Below are 17,921 nucleotides of genomic sequence, written 5' to 3'. Positions count from 1 at the left end.
GAGGGAGACTATATCATGTCTACTTTTAATTCAGAGCCACATATTAGCCAACTATTTAATTTGTGGAATTATGGCATATTATAAAGCTGCCAAAAATATTGGGTTAAGGAAAAATTTATTTGGCATGATGCCATTGGCAGGAGGAATTAAAAAGTGACATGTCTTTCTCTTTTTCAGTGGAGATGTATAAATATATGTATGCATATGCTGTGTGTGTGTATGTATATATCAAACTTAATAAAACATTGTTACTAGAGCCTGGCAGTAGGAGATTTCATAATCATGTTACATTTGCCACTCCTCCAAGATGCCAAATTGTAAGTGTCTCCATCAGGATTTAACATTTACTTCCTTGTAATAAATGTATTGCTTTTGCAGTGGGGTAACAGGAAATAGTCTGTCACTCCTGAGCACATGCATGTGCTATATGTGTTAGGTATTTGTGTGTGTGTGTGCGTCCATCTCACATATTCCATATACAAATGTAGATTTTTTTATAAGCCATGTGAGAGTAAAGTTCTGTTAATTTATAGTCAAAACATAATTTGTCCATACATACAATTCCTTTATTGAAATTCTGACCACATTTAACCTTATTGAAAGCTTCTAGCTTGAATGAGTTTTGCTACATTGAATAAATACTATGCTGTATAGTTATTTATGTGCTCAAGAAGCTGAACTTTCATTCCATCCCAGTAAGTTCCCATGGGATAAGTTATTTTAGTAAATCAGAAAATTTTTCTGAAAGCAAAGTAATTCTTAATTTTTGGAGGCTTGAAAATGGAGAAAATAGCCATACGAGTTAGGGGGAAGAAATTCTCATTGATTCATATTGCTAAAATTAATTTAAAATACTTGTACTCTGAAATTATCGTGAGGGGAAAAACCCACCACAATGCTGCTGAATTGTTTTACTTCTGGGATTCTATCTTTGTGTGTTTATAGGAGTGGGAACATTTTATCTTCTGTGTTTCTGTTGAGGTTGTTTTTCAGCAGTGCCCCAAGAAAAGTCCTGGAGTCTAGCTTTGAAGCCCTGTGGACAAGCTGGATATCAAAGAGCCAGAGGAATTCGGCAGTAATTGTTTTATGACTGGCCAGAAATCAGACCTATTTGTATAGGTAGCACACAAAATAGCTGTGATTTGACAATTTGGTGCTATTTATACCTACCATAAAAAGAGAAAAGAAAAAGTTAAAGGGATATTTTGGAAACAGGAACTAAGCTGTAAATGCAAATTGCTTCATTTTCTCAAAGGAACAAAAAGAGAAAGGGTTTAGGAAGTTTTTATTGAAGCTACATTATTGAGGATCTGTCTGCTTTCAGGACACTCAATATTGTACTCACATTGAAACTACACTTCTTTCTGTTTGCAGTTTTTTCCCTATTCCCATCTGACTAAAATTATTTTTGTGGAGCAAAAGAAACTGGGGGAGGAGGGATAGTGGAGTCACAAAGTTTCCAACTCTATCTTAGTAGACATTTACAGTTTCATATTGCTGTTGTTATTTAGCTTGGGGTAAGAACAGTCTGCTGTTGCTACAGCTAAGTATTTTTCCATATAAAAGTTACATATTTTCCACAGTCAGTTGCAGATCATTTATTATAGTGAAGTGTGAGGCTTTGCTAGGTAAGTTTTCATGTCTTTTTTTTAGAAACATGCAGCATAAACTTTCTACTTTCTATGACTATTTTTGATCTGGAAGCCAGAGACATCTTTTTGACTACAAAATGCCTTAGTTATTTGTTCCTCTCACCTGGAGAACATTCTGAACTAAAGGTGGGCAGTGTATCATGGTATGTCTGTACTTCAATGGGTAGCCCAAAGTGAAGTTTGACTGTTTCCAGTATGTCATTCTGACCTTTTGAGGTTGTCAAATGCTTCATTGTTTTGCCTCCAAACCCCCAGCCCCTACAGCAGTCTGAGTCTGGGGGCAATGGTGCAGAGAAAAAGCAAACATGTCTGTGATTGACTATACTTTTTTTTTCTTTTTTTAAAGAAACCCTAGAAATGCCTTAGGGATCCCTGGGCTTTGTCACAATTTAAAGCCATTTTATCATTGAATTTTGACTGTATTAATTTGCTTTGGTTTAAAATTTTTCCAATTGGATTCTGATTCTCCCATAATAAGTAGAGTGATCTCTGTCATGTATATGTTACTTTCTAGGAAGCTCTATAGTTATAGTTGGATGAAAAGAGTTCACTGAGGGTAGGAGAAAAGAAGTGGAAATGGGTGGAGATAACTGGGTGTTCAGTCAGTCAGTTCTGGCTTCTTTGAAAGAAGACTAAGAGTTAAAGATGGTGTGTGAAGGATCAGAAGCTTCTGAATAAAGATTTAAAATGGGAATCTCCCAAAAGCCTAAAATCTAGTTGGATTTCAAGGTGGGTTCCTTATTCGGGAAATAGGTGACATCACTATAGAGAAGAAACATGTGGATTGCTGTTATTCCTGAGGAGTGTGAACACTCAGATGGGAAAAGAAGATACATCCTTACAGAATATTTTCATGGGTTGAGAATGTACACCAGTTGGGGTTGGTTAAAGAAGGGGTTGTATTTCTAAAGTATTGATCATTTATTCAGCCAACATAGAGCACCATCTATGTGCCAGGCACTGCAGTAAACACTGAGGATAGCAACAGAACAGATGTGGTTCTTGTCTTCTGGAAGTGCTTAGTCCAGCATCAGGCATGTTTTCCATACACACGAAGCACAATAACAGCACAACAAGATAAGTGCTTTTATGAAGCTATGAAAATGAAGCTGCGGAAATAGAATTCTAAGTGTTTAGTACTGCCCAGGTATCAGAATTTGAACTAAGTTTTTTTGTTTTTTTAGGAAATTGCAAGTGAAGCATTTGGTATGGTAAGACAGAGAATCAGTGTGGATTTAAAAAAATTATCCTGAATCTGTCAAAGATGGATTTTCATCTCTTTGAGGGTTCTCTTTATAGGGCTGTATAAGTGCAGTGTTCTTGGAATTTCTGAACTCACTGGGTTAGCATCGTACAATATAGTATTATATAGATGAAAAAAGAAGAAAGCTAAGCAATTTATAGTTACTGAAGGTTTAATTTTCCACCTTGTTATTTTACAGACGTGGCATCCAAGACTGAAGATTAACTAACTTGCCTATGGTCCACGTGGCCTATGAATATGGTAACTCTATGCCCTGTTTTGCTGGGGACAGTTAAAGTATATGCCTGTTGTCCTGTGTTGGTGACAAAACTATTGCTTTTTGGATGATAGATTATATGTCACCCTTTTTTAGAGTGGCATAACTAAGATTTAAACTTAGGCCTTTGACTCCAAGTCATAAGCTCATCACTGTTTTACTCTGTTTATATCATGCTTCTAGGTCATGTCTCTACTTTTAGGTTGGTCTAATGAGAAGGATTCTGAGGCCTAAGTCTGGCTTAGTACAATGTTCAGTTCTTGGTTATGTTTACCATGGGCAATGGGGAGAAACATGATAGCTTTCATGCTACCTTTTTTTTTTTTTAAACATCTGGTTACTAATTGTTTTAGAATGCAATTTAGTTTTCCTTCAGAAATTCTGAAGGCATTTGAGGAACTTTATGTCTTAGGATCATATTTATAAATATTAGTCATCATTACATGATACTCAAAGAAAATTCTAATGATTTGAGTCTTCTGGATAAATGGAAATTTGGTACATCTCTTAATCATTGAATATTGTGCTTTTCCCTTTAATTTTTGTTTCCCTTTCTTCGCCTAATCAGAAACCTAGAGCAGCAAAATGGGGTTTGAGGAAAGTAAGTCTAATTTGGAAAAGAAAATTGGGCCGGGCGCGGTGGCTCATGCCTGTAATCCCAGCACTTTGGGAGGCCAACGTGGGCGGATTACGAGGTCAGGAGATAGAGACCATCCTGACTAACACGGTGAAACCCCCTCTCTACTAAAAATACAAAAAATTAGCCTGGCGTAGTGGCGGTCGCCTCTCGTCCCAGTTACTCAGGAGGCTGAGGCAGGAGAGAGAATGGCGTGAACCCGGGAGGCGGAGCTTGCAGTGAGGCAAGATTGCGCCACTGCACTCTAGCCTGGGTGACAGAGCGAGACTCCGTCTCAAAAAAAAAAAAAAAAAAAAAAGGAAACTTATGTTGTGATTTGCTTAAATTGATTAGCTTTTCCACCAGGTTCTCTGGACAGCTTTTGAGTAAATCACCTTAATTTGGTTTCATTTAAATGGCTCAGCACTTCAGAAATGTAGTTTTAGAAGTGTACTGTCTATCAGGTAAATCAGCTAAAACTTAAATGGATTTAATCCACTGATCACCTCTGGTAATTAGATAACTTTATTTTGTTCTGTGTCATTTCTTTTATGTAGTGTCTGAGCAGTGCTTCACTGAAGTCTGTAGTGTCTTCACCTAAAGAATGACTAATGGCAACTGTTAGAGTGGTAAAAGCAAAACTAAAGCCATTTTTGAGAACTTACAGGTTAGATGGTATTGGGGTGGGATGGAAATGCCTTATGTTACCCATCCTACTTCTCTTCCAAATTTACACATCTAGTTAGACATATGGCTTCTCTGCCCTCAGAGACTCATATGTGGGGTGAAGGGGAGATAGATTTGTAAGTGGATAAATTTCAGTGCAATTTAAATAAGTTATAGTTTGGTAACAGAGTTTTTTGGGAACATAAAGTGGTAAGTAGAGATTGAAGATGAGCACAGTTATGTTTCCATTTGTATAGCCGATGTTTGAACCTGAATCCTTCATATTTTATATCATTTTTGGTTTCTGCAGCATTTTATGTTGTTTTGCTTCTCTTTTCAGAGACTGTTTATGACCAACTTGAACAATGTGATGAAATTCTTCTTTAGCTCAAGTTGTTATGAATCCAAAAATAGATCTGGGCTAAGATTGGACTTTGTGGCACAAATTGTGGTTAGGTTGTGGCTGTCTTTCTTCCAACAAATAAATGTAATTTAACAATTATTTAGAAGTAAAGCAAATGTTGCTGAGACAGAAACAGGACCTGGTTGATTTTTAAATGGTGCTTTGGAACACTAAGCAGATATCTAAGTTTAAAGTAAAATACTATTTGGAAAAAAATTGTTTTAGTTAAAAAATATTAGTAAGCTTCTGTAGAATGGTAGAATTGGTGACTACAGTTCTATAGGAACCTTACTTATTGTAATCTCTTACTCCTTTTATTTTCCATTTCTTTTTGTTTCACTTCTGAAAATTCGAAAGCATAAAATAGGCTTCACAGAAAGAAAAAACAAAGCTAGTAATTACAAGACACTAAAACTTTCCTATTGTATTGGTCAAGTGCAATACATGACACCACTCTGCAGTAATACTGGTATTCAGAAGAGTTATGGAACAATCTAGTAATAAACATAGAAAGAAGAAGGAGGGCTGAACCTCATTTATATGGTTGAAAAGTAGATGGTCTTCTGAGGCTCTTAACAGTATATAAAGGTAAATTTGTTGTAAAGGAAATTTTATTCACATTTTTAATCTGATGTCTATACAAATTACTTGTGGGACAAGGATGATCTGTTTCTGCAGTAAGACCTCTAGCTCCTTATGGACAGGATGTTTTTTAAGTCACTGTGTTATTCAGACCTTTGCACATAAGTGGTATTAAATAACAACTTTATAGTAAGATACCTTTGTAAGGCCCTAGATAAATAAAAGTACTTTAGTGGCCTACTGTGTGCCAGGCTGAATACTGGGTACTCTCCAATAATTACCTTATTAGTCTAATGAGCCCTACGAATTGAGGTACTACCTGTGCTATCTCCATAATGAATGAATTTATCAAGGTTATAGCATACAAGATTAGTATACAAAAAACAATAGTATTTCTACATACTTGCAGTGAACAATCTGAAAGTGAAAGTACTTCTGCATACTTGCAGTGAACAATCTGAAAATGAAATTAAGGAAACAATTTTATTTATAATAGCATCAAAAAGAGTAAAATACTTAGGAACACATTTAACAAAACAGATGTGAAATTTGTGCTCTGAAACTATAAAACATTGTTGAAAGAAATAGAGGACTATTTAAATAAATTGAAAACTATTCCATGTTCATGGATTGGGAGACTTAATAGTAAGATGACAATACTCCCCCAAATTGCTTCAGGTTATGTACAATCCCTATCAGTCAGAACCCCAACTGGCTTCTTTGTAAGTTGACAAGCTGATTTAAAATTAATGTGTAATTGCAAGGGACCCATAATAACATTTTGTGAGTGAGACTACATTTTTAATGTTCTCAAGCAGCTTTTTATTTTATTTATTTTATTTTATGTTATTATTTTATTTTATTTTATTTTATTTTATTTTATTTTATTTTATTTTATTTTATTTTATTTTATTTTATTTTTTTGAGACGGAGTCTCGCTTTGTTGCCCAGCCCAGGATGGAGTGCAGTAGCACATCTCAGCTCACTGCAACCTCCACCTCCTGGGCTCAAGCGATTCTCGTGCCTCAGCCTCCCAAGTAACTGGGACTACAGGAATGCACCACTATGCCCAGCTAATTTTTTTGTATTTTTAGTAGAGACAAGGTCTCACCATGTTGGCCAGCCTGGTCTTGAACTCCTGACCTCAGGTGATCCACCTGCCTTGGCCTCCTAAAGTGCTGGAATTATAGGCATGTGCCACCATGGCTGGCCAGAGCTTATTAATTTAAATGAAAACTGCAAATCAGTTTTTAAAAATCAGTCATGAAAATAGTGACATCTTAAATCAGGGTACTCCTGTTCATTTAATTAAATGCCGTAGTTTTCCTGGTAATTCAATGTTTTGGGGTATGTTTAAAGCTTTATAAATTTAATTCTGCAAGCTTTTATTGAGCATTTCTTTTATGTAGTCAAGAAAATATGCTTTAAGAAAGTTCAAAGCAGGCAATTCCTGATATAGAATTATCTGATGATAAAAGCTTATAAAATAGTTTTACAAGTTTTTAAAGTTTTCCCTTAAGCCTGCCCATAATTTAAGCTTGTGATTTTTTTATATTGTCTTTCGTGGCTAGGTTTGTGTATACCCTGCAGCGGTACTGTCTAAAACAGTGGCCACTAGGCTTATGTGGCTTTTAAAATTTAACTTATTTAAAATAAAACATTTAATTCCTCAGTCACTGGCCACATTAGAGGACTTAATAGTCATAGGTAGCTAGTGGCTGCCATATTGGACACAGCTAGGTAGAGAAATGGTAAGGTATTTCCAGGACTTCTTTTTACAGTGGGATTGAGATAGTATATATGCTTTTGTGAGGGACAGAAGGTAGAGGAAAAGAATCTGATTAAGACTTTTTATATAAAATCATGTCTTTTTTTTGTGGTTACTGCTGCTAGCATGATGACACTTTGTATCTTTCAAATGTCGTGTGCTACAATAATCTTTTCTCTAATGGTCTTAGCATCTACTGCTGATCTTTTTTTGGTGAGCCTGAATTAACTATTTTATTGGGGTTGCAAATTGGTGCTTTTCCATCTTTGATAACACTTATGTTTCAAATGATAGATACAGGATCTATTCTATTTTTCCTGTTTATGGTTTTGACAAAATTTTATATTGTGACAAATGTTTCCTGTGCCTGATTTTATGGATAACTTAGTGAAGTATGTGGTAACATAAATTATGTATATAACCTTATTTTTCCAGTAATTTTTATTTTATTTTATTGTCTTTTGAGATAGAGTCTTGCTGTGTCACTCAGGCTGGAGTGCAGTGGTATGAACACGATTCACTGCTGCCTTAGTCTCCTAGGATCAAGTGATCGTCCTGGCTCAGCTTCTTGTGTAGCTGGATCCACAGGCACGCACCTCCATGCCTGGCTAAGTTTTTCTTTCTTTTTTTTTTTTTTGTAGAGATGGAGGTCTTACTTTGTTGCCCAGGCTGGTCTTGAACTCCTGGGCTCAAACAGTCCTCCCGAATTGGCCTCCCAAAGTGCTGTGAGCCACAGCACCCTGCAACCCCCATGCCCAGTAATTTTTTTTTAAAGTGAAAATAAGTTTATTAGAGAATTAAAGAACCAAAAGAATGGCTACTCCATAGTCAGAGCAGCAGCATAAGCTGCTATTTGGACATTTTTATGATTATTTCTTGATTATATGCTAAACAAGGGGTGGATTATTAATGAGTTTTATGGGAAGGGGCTGGGCAATTCCCGTAACTGAGGATTCCTCTCCTTTTTGGACCATGCAGAGGAACGTTCTGACATCACCATGGCATTTGTAAACTGTCTTGGCATTTGTGGGAGTGTCTTTTACCATGCTAATGTGTTACAATTAGCATATAGTGAGCAGTGAGGATGACCAAAGGTCACTTTCATTGCCATCTTGGTTTTGGTGGGTTCCAGCTGGCTTCTTTACCTCAGTCTGTTTTGTTAGCAGAGTCTTTATGACCTATGTCTTGTGGCAACCTTCTGTTTTATCCTATGACTAAGACTGCCTTAATCTCCTGGGAATGTAGCCCAGTATTTCTTAGCCTTATTTTACCCAGCCCCTATTCAAGATGGAGTTGCTCTGTTTCAGACACCTCTGACATATCACCCCCTTCCCTTTTATAAGAGAAACCTTAATCCTAAGGGTTGAAGAGGGATGAAGATCCATCTTCTGTAACTTCTACAGGCTGAATAGAGGTGATAATATTCCGGCCTATTAAGGTCTCTTGTATTCAGGGTAGAGAGGAGCTCAGCCAAAAAGCATTAGTATGTCGAGGACCACTCATAACTCTTGAGTTCTGACAAAAGGTGATATCTAGAAGATTAATAAATGTTCAGTTTAAAAGAACATTGGCTGGGCACAGTGGCTTACACCTGTAATCCCAGCACTTTGGGAAGCTGAGGCAGGCGGATCATTTGAGGTCAGGAGTTCGAGACTTGCTTGACCAACATGGTGAAACTCTGTCTCTACTAAAATACAAAAATTAGCTAGGTGTGGTGGTGGGTGCCTGTAATCCCAGCTACTTAGGAGGCTGAGGCGGGAGAATCGCTTGAACCCAGAAGACGGATGTTGCAGTGAGCCGAGATCGCGCCACTGCACTCCAGCCTGGGCGACAGAGCAAGACTCCCTCTCAAAAAAAAAAAAAAAAAGAGAACATTGAGGAAGCTTATCCTGCATTCCTACACATGCTGTACACATGGAGTACAACAACAATATATTCCATAAGAGTAAAGCTAAATAAGCAAAGTTATCCCAAGTAAAATAATAAGAAGGCTTTCTATGAATTATGCAATTGTTGGAACCAAGCTGATAGTCTGAAGTTGCTGGCTGATTCCAATACGTGCCCAGAATTAAAATACTGGCTCAGATTTTTGCATTACCCATCCCTATTGTTTCTTCTGAGTCACAGCCAGAGATCACTGGTTGGTTCACAGGAATAAGCAGAGCTAGTCTAAATTGCAGGAAAAAACTCAAAAACAACTAATGAGACTAGAATCTAATAACAGATGTACCATAGTTGTTGAAACATAATTTTTCTCTCTCCAGTGTCCTGTTTTTACTACAGACAAATCATGGTAAAACTGATCTGCTTTATTATACTTGGCGTGATTATTTGTATAAAGTGAAGCAAGAAAAATTATTTTTCACATAGGCTTTTAAAATTGGCTGTGATGGTTCCATAGGGAATCTCAGATAAGACTTTCTTGATGCTGAGCCCAGCAGTGGGTGTCTACCCTCAAATACCTGTAAGTCTGGGTATATTCCTCTCCTCTTGAGGTCCCAGGATAACTTGGGGTTCCTGGACGTGTCAGAAAGTGAACACATTCAGTAATTTTTAAATGTTGAGATCTGAGGAGGGAGGAGGTGGTTCCAAGGGAGGAAACGGATTTGAGTCAAATGTAATAAGGCCATTTAAATTTACAATATTGAAGCCCTTGTTTTTTGATTTTTAAATATGCTTCTGGCTTCTGAAGTGTCACGCTATCTCAGAAGAAATTTCTGCTGTAGTAAATTTAGCTAGAGTACAGAAAAATTTGAGCTTTTATTAAGTTCTGGGTATGGGCATCAAAAATGCCATAATAATACTTAACAGCTTTGGTAGCAAGTGTTGGAATGTCACTATATAAACTCCCCCTGCCCTTGCCTTCTCTTTCATTGCTTCTTTAGTTTTATCAGTGGGGATGGATGAGAAAGCAACTTGTCTGAGATTTTGTTGCTCATAGGAAGTGACTTAAAATTCCCAGGATAGTTTTAGAACTGATTCTTGATCTTGGAATGATGGAATAGACCTCCTGGTAATCGTATGGCTGATGTGCACCTGCATTCTAGGAGGGATCTGGTTAGACCTGAGTGTGTTTTTACTTTTTGCTTATGAATATTTATTTAGGACTTTTTCAAACTTTTTGAAGTAATGATTACTTTAAGTTACAAAAATTATAGCCAACTATAATGTTATGGACCGAATTATGTGCCCCCCTACCCATGCCCCATAAATTCATATGTTGAAGTTCTAAGAATGACTATTTGGAGATAGAATCTTTAAAGAAGTAATTAAGGTAAAATGAGGTCAATGTGGTAGGACCTAATCTAATAGGACTTGTGTCCTTATAAGAAGAGAAGATTAGGACACACACACAAAGAAAAGACCATGTGAAGACTCAGAGGAAGGATAGCCATCTGTAAACCAAGGAGAGGCCTCAGAAGAAATCAGTCCTGCCAATATCTTGATCGTGGACTTAGAGCCTCCAGAGCTGTAAATAAATTCCTGTTGCTTAAGCCACTCCATTCAGGTGGTTTAAACCCACTTTGCTATAGCAGCTCTAGTGAAGTAATAAGCATAGGTAAACAGGTTATTTTGGTTTATATCTAAAATCACATGTAAGGAGGGATAGGGGAGATGATAGGGTTAAGTAAGGATGGATTGTGAGGTTGAAAGTCTAATTTTTCATCTTCCCTTTTAATTTATTGGGATATGTGATCGGAATAGGTAGAATGTTTACTCATAGGCTTGCCTTATCTTTTTCTGATCTCTTAATCACTTGGGAATGAAAATATGATAATACAAGTTGGTAGCTCACTAATTATTATTCATTCTATTCTTAATTTATTTTTATTGTTAAAGAAATGTGTTGCCTAGGCTGGACTCGAACTCCTGGGCTCAAGCGATCTTCCCACCTCAGCCTCCCAAGTGACTAGCTACAAGTGTGCCACTGTACCTGGCTTCATTCTGTTTAACATTTCTTAAAAACACTCTTCCTTTCTTTTCCATTTGAGAATTAATTTTCTGTTTTTAGTTTCATGTTCCTTAGAAACCATCTTTCACATTGTTGTCACAATTTTTTTTTATACACATCTAATCATTCACTTATCTGCTTAAACACCTTTCTCTTAAAGTCTTCTTTCTGTGAAATAATTCACATTCAAGATGCTGCCTGGTGAGTTCAGTTTGCATGTAAGTTTGGTAATTTTCAGATGATTCTTTGCTCCCTAAACATTTCATGATTCTATAACTCTGCCTAAGTTGTCCCTCTCAGTCTGGAATTCCTTTGGTGTTCCCTACTCATAATCAGTTCCTTTTTTATAGGCTTCTAGAATTCACAGATGGTTTTTAACATATCTGTTTATAAGTTCATTTTGTGGGCCAGGCTGAGTTGTTCTGTGACTGCATTTGCTGAATACACCTCTCAGAATGCCCCCTACAGTGGAGTCATATTTTGTTAAAAATACTTCCTCCACACTATCTGAGACCTACTGACTGGGAACCTTTTCAGAGTGAAATCTGGGAATGTGAATTTTTAAATGCACCCCTCAGTGCCAAAATTGCAGTACCTCTGCTGTACAGTAGTGACAGGAACTTACTCTTCTTCCCAAGTGTCAGGCCCACAGTAAGAGAGAAAAAAACATACTAAATAAATTGGAGAGAACAATAAAACTAGATTCAAAAAATAGGTCCAATAAATTCAGAGTGCCACTAGGTATGTACTAAAATTTATTTGGGGTTGTGGGTTAATGTGATTAAATGTCCCTTGTGTTCTTTTTAAAACTGTCAAGGCCAGGTGCAGTGGGTCACACCTTTAATCCCAGCACTTTGGGAGGCTGAAGTGGAAAGATTGTCTGAGGCAAGGAGTTCAAGACCAGACTAGGCAATGTAGCAAGACCCCATCTTTACAATAAAATTAAAAAAACATAAATTAGCCAAGTATGGTGGTGCATGTCCATCATCCATCCCAACTACTCAGGAGAGTAAGTTCAGAGGATTACTTGAGCCCAGGAATTCCAGGCTGCAGTGCGTGATGATCAGGCCACTGCACTCAAGCCTGGACAACAGAGCAAGACAGTGTCACAAAGGGTAAAAGAAAAGATGGCATTTGTATTAGTTAATTTTCACACTGCTATGAAGAACTGCCTGAGACTAGGTAATTTATAAAGAAAGGAGGTTTAATTGACTCAGAGGTCCACATGGCTGGAGAGGTCTCAGGAAACTTAAAATCATGGCAGAAGGGGAAGCAGGCATGTCTTAGATGGTGGCAGGCAGGCGAGAGAGAGAGAGAGAGAGAGAGAGAGAGAGAGAGAGAGAGAGAGAGAGAGAGAGAGAGAGAGAGAGAGAGAGACAGACAGCGAGCACGAGAGAATGAAGAAGTGAAGTGCCACACTTTAAAATCATCAGTTCCCATGAAACTCACTGTCATGAGAACAACGTGGGGGAAGCTGCCCCCATGGTCTAATCACCTCCGACTGGGGCCCTGCCTCCGCACGTGGGGATTCATAGGGATTACAATTCAAGATGACATTGGGGACACATGCAACCCATATCAGCGGTAAGTATAGGGACTTCGTCTGGGTAGCACTGACGTAAAGGGGACTCATGAACTCATGCTTTCTAGGGAGGCACAACTGCCATTTTCATCTCCCCTGACTTCTAGGATGTTAAGAAGCTTGGAGAGAGTTGATGCCGATTGAAATGTATGTAATTTTAGCTCTGGAGGCTTAATAAGTTAGAGTGGTTGGTGAAAGGAAAGGTAGAAAAAGGTTTTCCAACTTCTAACAACTGACCTAGATGACTTTGTAAATGGGCCGTTCATTATCTACAGAATGGCTTCTCCTGGCAGGTAACTCAGCTCCATAGAGGACTGCTTAGAAATCACCAATTAGGTTGGGCCGTAATCCCAGCACTTGGGGAGGCCGAGGCAGGTGGATCACGAGGTCAGGAGCTCGAGATCAGCCTGGCCAAGATGGTGAAACCCCATCTTCACTGAAAATGCAAAAATTAGGCGGGCACCATGGCGGGTGCCTGTAATCCCAGCTACTTGGAAGGCTGAGGTAGGAGAATCACTGGAACCCAGGAGGCAGAGGTTGCAGTGACCCAAGATCGCGCCACTGTGCTCTAGCCTGGGCGACAGAGCAAGACTCTGTCTGAAATAATAAATAAATAAAATAAAATAAAACAAAATAAATCAGCGATTAAAACCATGGGCTGGGATACTATTACCATTATAGAAGGAACTTTCAAGAGACAAAGTTTTTGAACACCTCAATTCTCAAATTATTTTTTTATAAAAAATTTTTCAATAAAGGATTTCTGTGTACTTGAAAGCCACATTATAGATTTTTTTTTCTTTTAATGGTTAAAATAAGTATTTTTTTTCTTTTGTCTTAGAATTTAGGCATTATTGTGAAGTGGAAAGAGTAGGGGGCGCCTCCTTTGTCTTGGAGGTGGGAGTCCTTGATTTGAATTCTGGCTCTCTTATGCACTGAAGGCCGTGCAGTGAAAAAGTTTCCATCACTTCCAAGAGTGTCTGCTTTCTTTCTTTCTTCCTTTTTTTTTTTTTTGAGACGTAGTCTTGCTCTGTTGCCCAGGCTGGAGTGCAGTGGCGCTATCTCGGCTCACTGCAAGCTCTGCCTCCCAGGTTCACGCCATTCTTCTGCCTCAGCCTCCCAAGTAGCTGGGACTACAGGCACCCGCCACCACGCCCGGCTACTTTTTTGTATTTTTAGTAGAGATGGGTTTAACTGTGTTGGTCAGGATGGTCTTGATCTCCTGACCTCATGATCCGCCTCGGCCTCCCAAAGTCCTCGGATTATAGGCATGAGCCACCGCAGCCGGCCGAGTGTCTGCTTTCTTATCTGTAAAAGGAAGAGAGACAGATTGGCTTCCCCTACCTAATTCATAGAATAGTGATAATAGGAGTGAATAAAGAAAAAGATTATATGATATGTCATTTTTATCTGCTTTGTATATTGGTTTCCTTGAAAGTTCCCTTTGCAGATATGAACCTATTGGGAAGTTTTTTTTTTGTTTTTTTGTTTTTTTTGCTTAGCTATCTGCTATCATTCAAAATTGAAGTCAATTGAAGACAGCTTGCACTGTGCTCCTGGAAAAGCCGCAGACACTTAACACCAGTACGTGAAAGCAGCAGAGAGGGAGCCTGTAGCCTGCAAAACCACAGGGGCAGAGTTGCCTAAGACCATGAACCCACCTCTTGGCATCAGCACGATCTCTATGTGAGACCTGGAGTCAAAGGAGATCATTTTGGAGCTTTAAAATTTGACTGCCCTGCTACATTTTGGACTTGCATGGACCCTGTAACTCCTTTGTTTGGCCAATTTCTCCCATTTGGAATAGTTGTATTTACCCAATGCCTGTACCCCCATTGTATCTAGGAAGTGACTAGCTGGCTTTTGATTTTACAGGCTTATAGGTAGAAGGGACTTACTTTTCTCAGATCAGACTTTGGACTGTGGACTTTGGGTTAATGCTGAAATGAGTTAAGACTTTGGGGGCTATTGAGAAGGCATAGTTGGTTTTAAAATGTGAGGACGTGAGATTTGGAGGGGCCACGGGTGGAATGATACGGTTTGACTGTGCCCCCACCCAAATCTCAACTTGAATTGTATTTCCCAGAATTTCCATGTGTTGTAGGAGGGACCCAGGGGGAGGTAATTGAATCATGGGGGCCAGTCTTTCCTGTGTTATTCTTATGATAGTATGTCTCACGAGATCTGATGGGTTTATCAGGGGTTTCTGCTTTTGCTTCTTCCTCATTTTTCTCTTGCTGCTGCTATGTATGAAGTAAGTACCTTTCACCTCCCATCATGATTCTGAGGCCTCCCCAGCCATATGGAACTGTAAGTCCAGTTAAGCCTCTTTTTCTTCCCAGCAGCATGAAAATGGGTATGTCTTTATTAGTAGGGTGAAAACGGACTAATACAAATGCATATTGCCAATTGAAAGAAGCCAATCTGAAAAACCTACATATTATGTGACTTCAATTTTATAACATTCTGAAAACGGTAAAACTATGAAAACAATAAAAAGATCAGTGGTTGCTGGGGGTTTGGTGGGGAGGAAAGAAGGGACGAATAGGTAGAACGTGATGGGATTCTTAGGGCAGTGAAACTACTTTTTTTGCTACTGTTATGAGTGGTTACATGACATTGTGCATTTGTCAAAACCCATAGAACTGTACTACAGAGAGAGAAAACCCTAATGTAAGGGATGGACTTTAGTTAATAGTGTGTCAATGTTGGCTTATCATTTGTAGCAAATGTACCACCCCAATGCAAGATGTTAGTAATAGGGGAAAATGAGAGCCAGGTAGAGTGGGGAGAGGGAATATGTAAGAACTCTCTGTACTTTCTGCTTAATTTTTCTGAAACCTAAAACTGCTCTAAAAAGTACAGCTTATTGATTTTTTAAGAGTGTTTTCGATTCATCTTAGTTTTGTAAGGAGAATAATTTAAGATAAAAAAATATTTTTCGTTGCAGCTGGATTGAGCATCAGATATAGAACTTAGTTCTGTGGTTTCAAAAATAGGAGAGAAAAAGTTAGGCTCTTTCAAACTCAATAGAGGGTTGCTTTCCTTAAATAGTGATACAGAGCCTTAAATGCATTTTTGTTGTTGTTGTTGATCACTTAGAGAAACAGCCAGAGGTAATGGTATTCCTCTTACCAAATTGAAAGTTTAGCTCTGTAGAAATGTTGAATTTTAAATGTTTTCCTTGTACCTGGTAGAATTGTGTAGTGTTCCTGCATCTTATATGAGAGATTGTTTTAAGGTGCTTCATCAACTGTGGATGAAATCCTCAAAGTCCAGTCTCTGATTGGCTGCCAGGGGCTTAAACAGGTTGGGTATTTTAATCAGGTATTGTACAGGAGTCAACCATCCCAAGAGTTAAAGAATTGCATAGATCCTTTAGTTTAAGGAAAAAAAAATTCCAAGTGAATTTCTGGTGTGAATTAGGGTAGACTTATTTAGGTTGCCCTTTAAGTCATTAAAGTGGCCTCTTAGAACTCCTGATTTAATGAAAAGATAAAAATGTTTTGTAATTAGCAGATCAAAGCACTGCTGTGGGTGGTGTTTACTTTGTCAGTATGTAAATTAAACTTCTAAAGGGAATGAAAGAATTTGTTTAACACCTCTTTAATTTTGTTTACGTAATTTCTTGCTTAAAAATCTCTTTCCAGTCCCACTTACCATAGATAATACTAAAATAAACACTAACTTACCACTCTCACCTGTGTATCAAAGAAGTTGAGAAACAGCAATGTCTGAATTGTTGAACTTTGCTATATTTAAGACAGATTGAGTTTATCCTCCGAAAAGAAACATGGTCTTGAAAGGTTCGTTCATCAGTCCTAAACTATAAATGAATCCACTGATAAATGGAATTTAAAGAAGCACCAAAATAAATAGGTGTGTTCATAGTAATTTTGAATTGGAATTTGGCAATATCCTTTTGTACAAATTACCACATGCAGTGTGGCTTGCCGTGCATTGCTTGTTTGGAATATAATGTAGGTTTAAAAACAAAATACGTTGACAGAAGCTCTTCTGTTCAGGTGGTTAGGCAGGTTAACCCTGTGTAAATTGTAGTTCTGGTTCAGTTCCTCTGAACTGGAGGGAGGGGTGCTTTCCTTACACATTGCTATGTATGATTAGAATGCTATGTCTAATACAGTAAATATTTTATATAAAAATGAATGTTGACTGCTTTATTTCTTTTTTTTTTGAGACGGAGTCTCGCTGTGTCGCCCAGGCTGGAGTGCAGTGGCGCGATCTCAGCTCACTGCAAGCTCCGCCTCCCGGGTTCCCGCCATTCTCCCGCCTCAGCCTCCGAGTAGCTGGGACTACAGGCGCCAGCCACCACACCCGGCTAGTTTTTTGTATTTTTAGTAGAGACGGGGTTTCACCGTGTTAGCCAGGAGGGTCTCGATCTCCTGACCTCGTGATCCACCCGCCTCGGCCTCCCAAAGTGCTGGGATTACAGGCTTGAGCCACCGCGCCCGGCGACTGCTTTATTTCAAGGCTTTACCTCTAGCCATGTTTGTGAAGGAGTGTGTGATGAAAATATTGGTAAGCCAAGCCTATGTGAAAGGAAAACTATACTGTATTTCAAGTCATTCCATCCCTGGTCACTTTTTGGTTAGCAGCCTTGGGCTTCTCCAGGACTAACCATTATATGCAGAGTGTGCACAGGTTCCAGATAAAACTGCTCAAAGCAATAGATTAAAAAACTGTCCAAGAGAGTCTAAGAACTTGTTTTATGAAGAGTCTTGGCTCTACAGTGGTGAGTCCCAGTCTGAATTTATTCAAGGCTGAAAGAAGTTGGAGCATGTCTATGCAAGGGTATTTTTCAGGAGATTTTTTCTAAGAAATTGAGCTTAAAAAAAAAAAAATCGAGTTAACTAATGTAACATGCAAAGTGTTAGATGGGACTCTTATCACTGTCTAGTTACAGCAATGGAAATTATTATTAATTTCCATAAATGGAAAGGAAGGATTTAACCTTTCTGTTTTGTTGTAAGAGTTGATACTAATTAAATGCTCCCAGGGAAGGAAGAGTAAAGTAGTGGATAGCATTTGCATTTATGATCATTAGCATAGCTGGAGTCGTGCCCCTGTGAATGCTAAGATGAGTAGACTTTTTGTACTGTGAGACTGTGGTAGCTGAGCCGGAGCTCTTGGGTCTTGCTAAAGTGGTAAGAGGCTATGGC

General features: G+C 38.4%; 1 protein-coding gene across 3 annotated transcripts in view; it reads left to right on the top strand.

Annotated features, from left to right (window-relative positions):
* Positions 1-17,921, top strand: part of MLLT3 (MLLT3 super elongation complex subunit) — a 285,234-nt gene that overhangs the window by 19,535 nt on the left and 247,778 nt on the right. Inside the window, exon 2 of one of the 3 annotated variants that reach the window (XM_030919898.1) lies at positions 3,095-3,156. The exons of the other annotated variants lie outside the window; for them this stretch is intronic. Within the exon in view, the coding sequence (XP_030775758.1) occupies positions 3,132-3,156 (25 nt within the window). The 5' untranslated portion in view covers positions 3,095-3,131. The remainder of the gene's footprint in view (positions 1-3,094; positions 3,157-17,921) is intronic. 3 annotated transcript variants of the gene reach the window in all.

The sequence above is a fragment of the Rhinopithecus roxellana genome, chromosome 16 (assembly GCF_007565055.1).
Source record: "Rhinopithecus roxellana isolate Shanxi Qingling chromosome 16, ASM756505v1, whole genome shotgun sequence".
NCBI classification, from domain to species: Eukaryota; Metazoa; Chordata; class Mammalia; order Primates; family Cercopithecidae; genus Rhinopithecus; species Rhinopithecus roxellana.
Note: the sequence above shows the minus strand (reverse complement) of the source record. Positions and strands in the feature narration are given on the sequence as shown.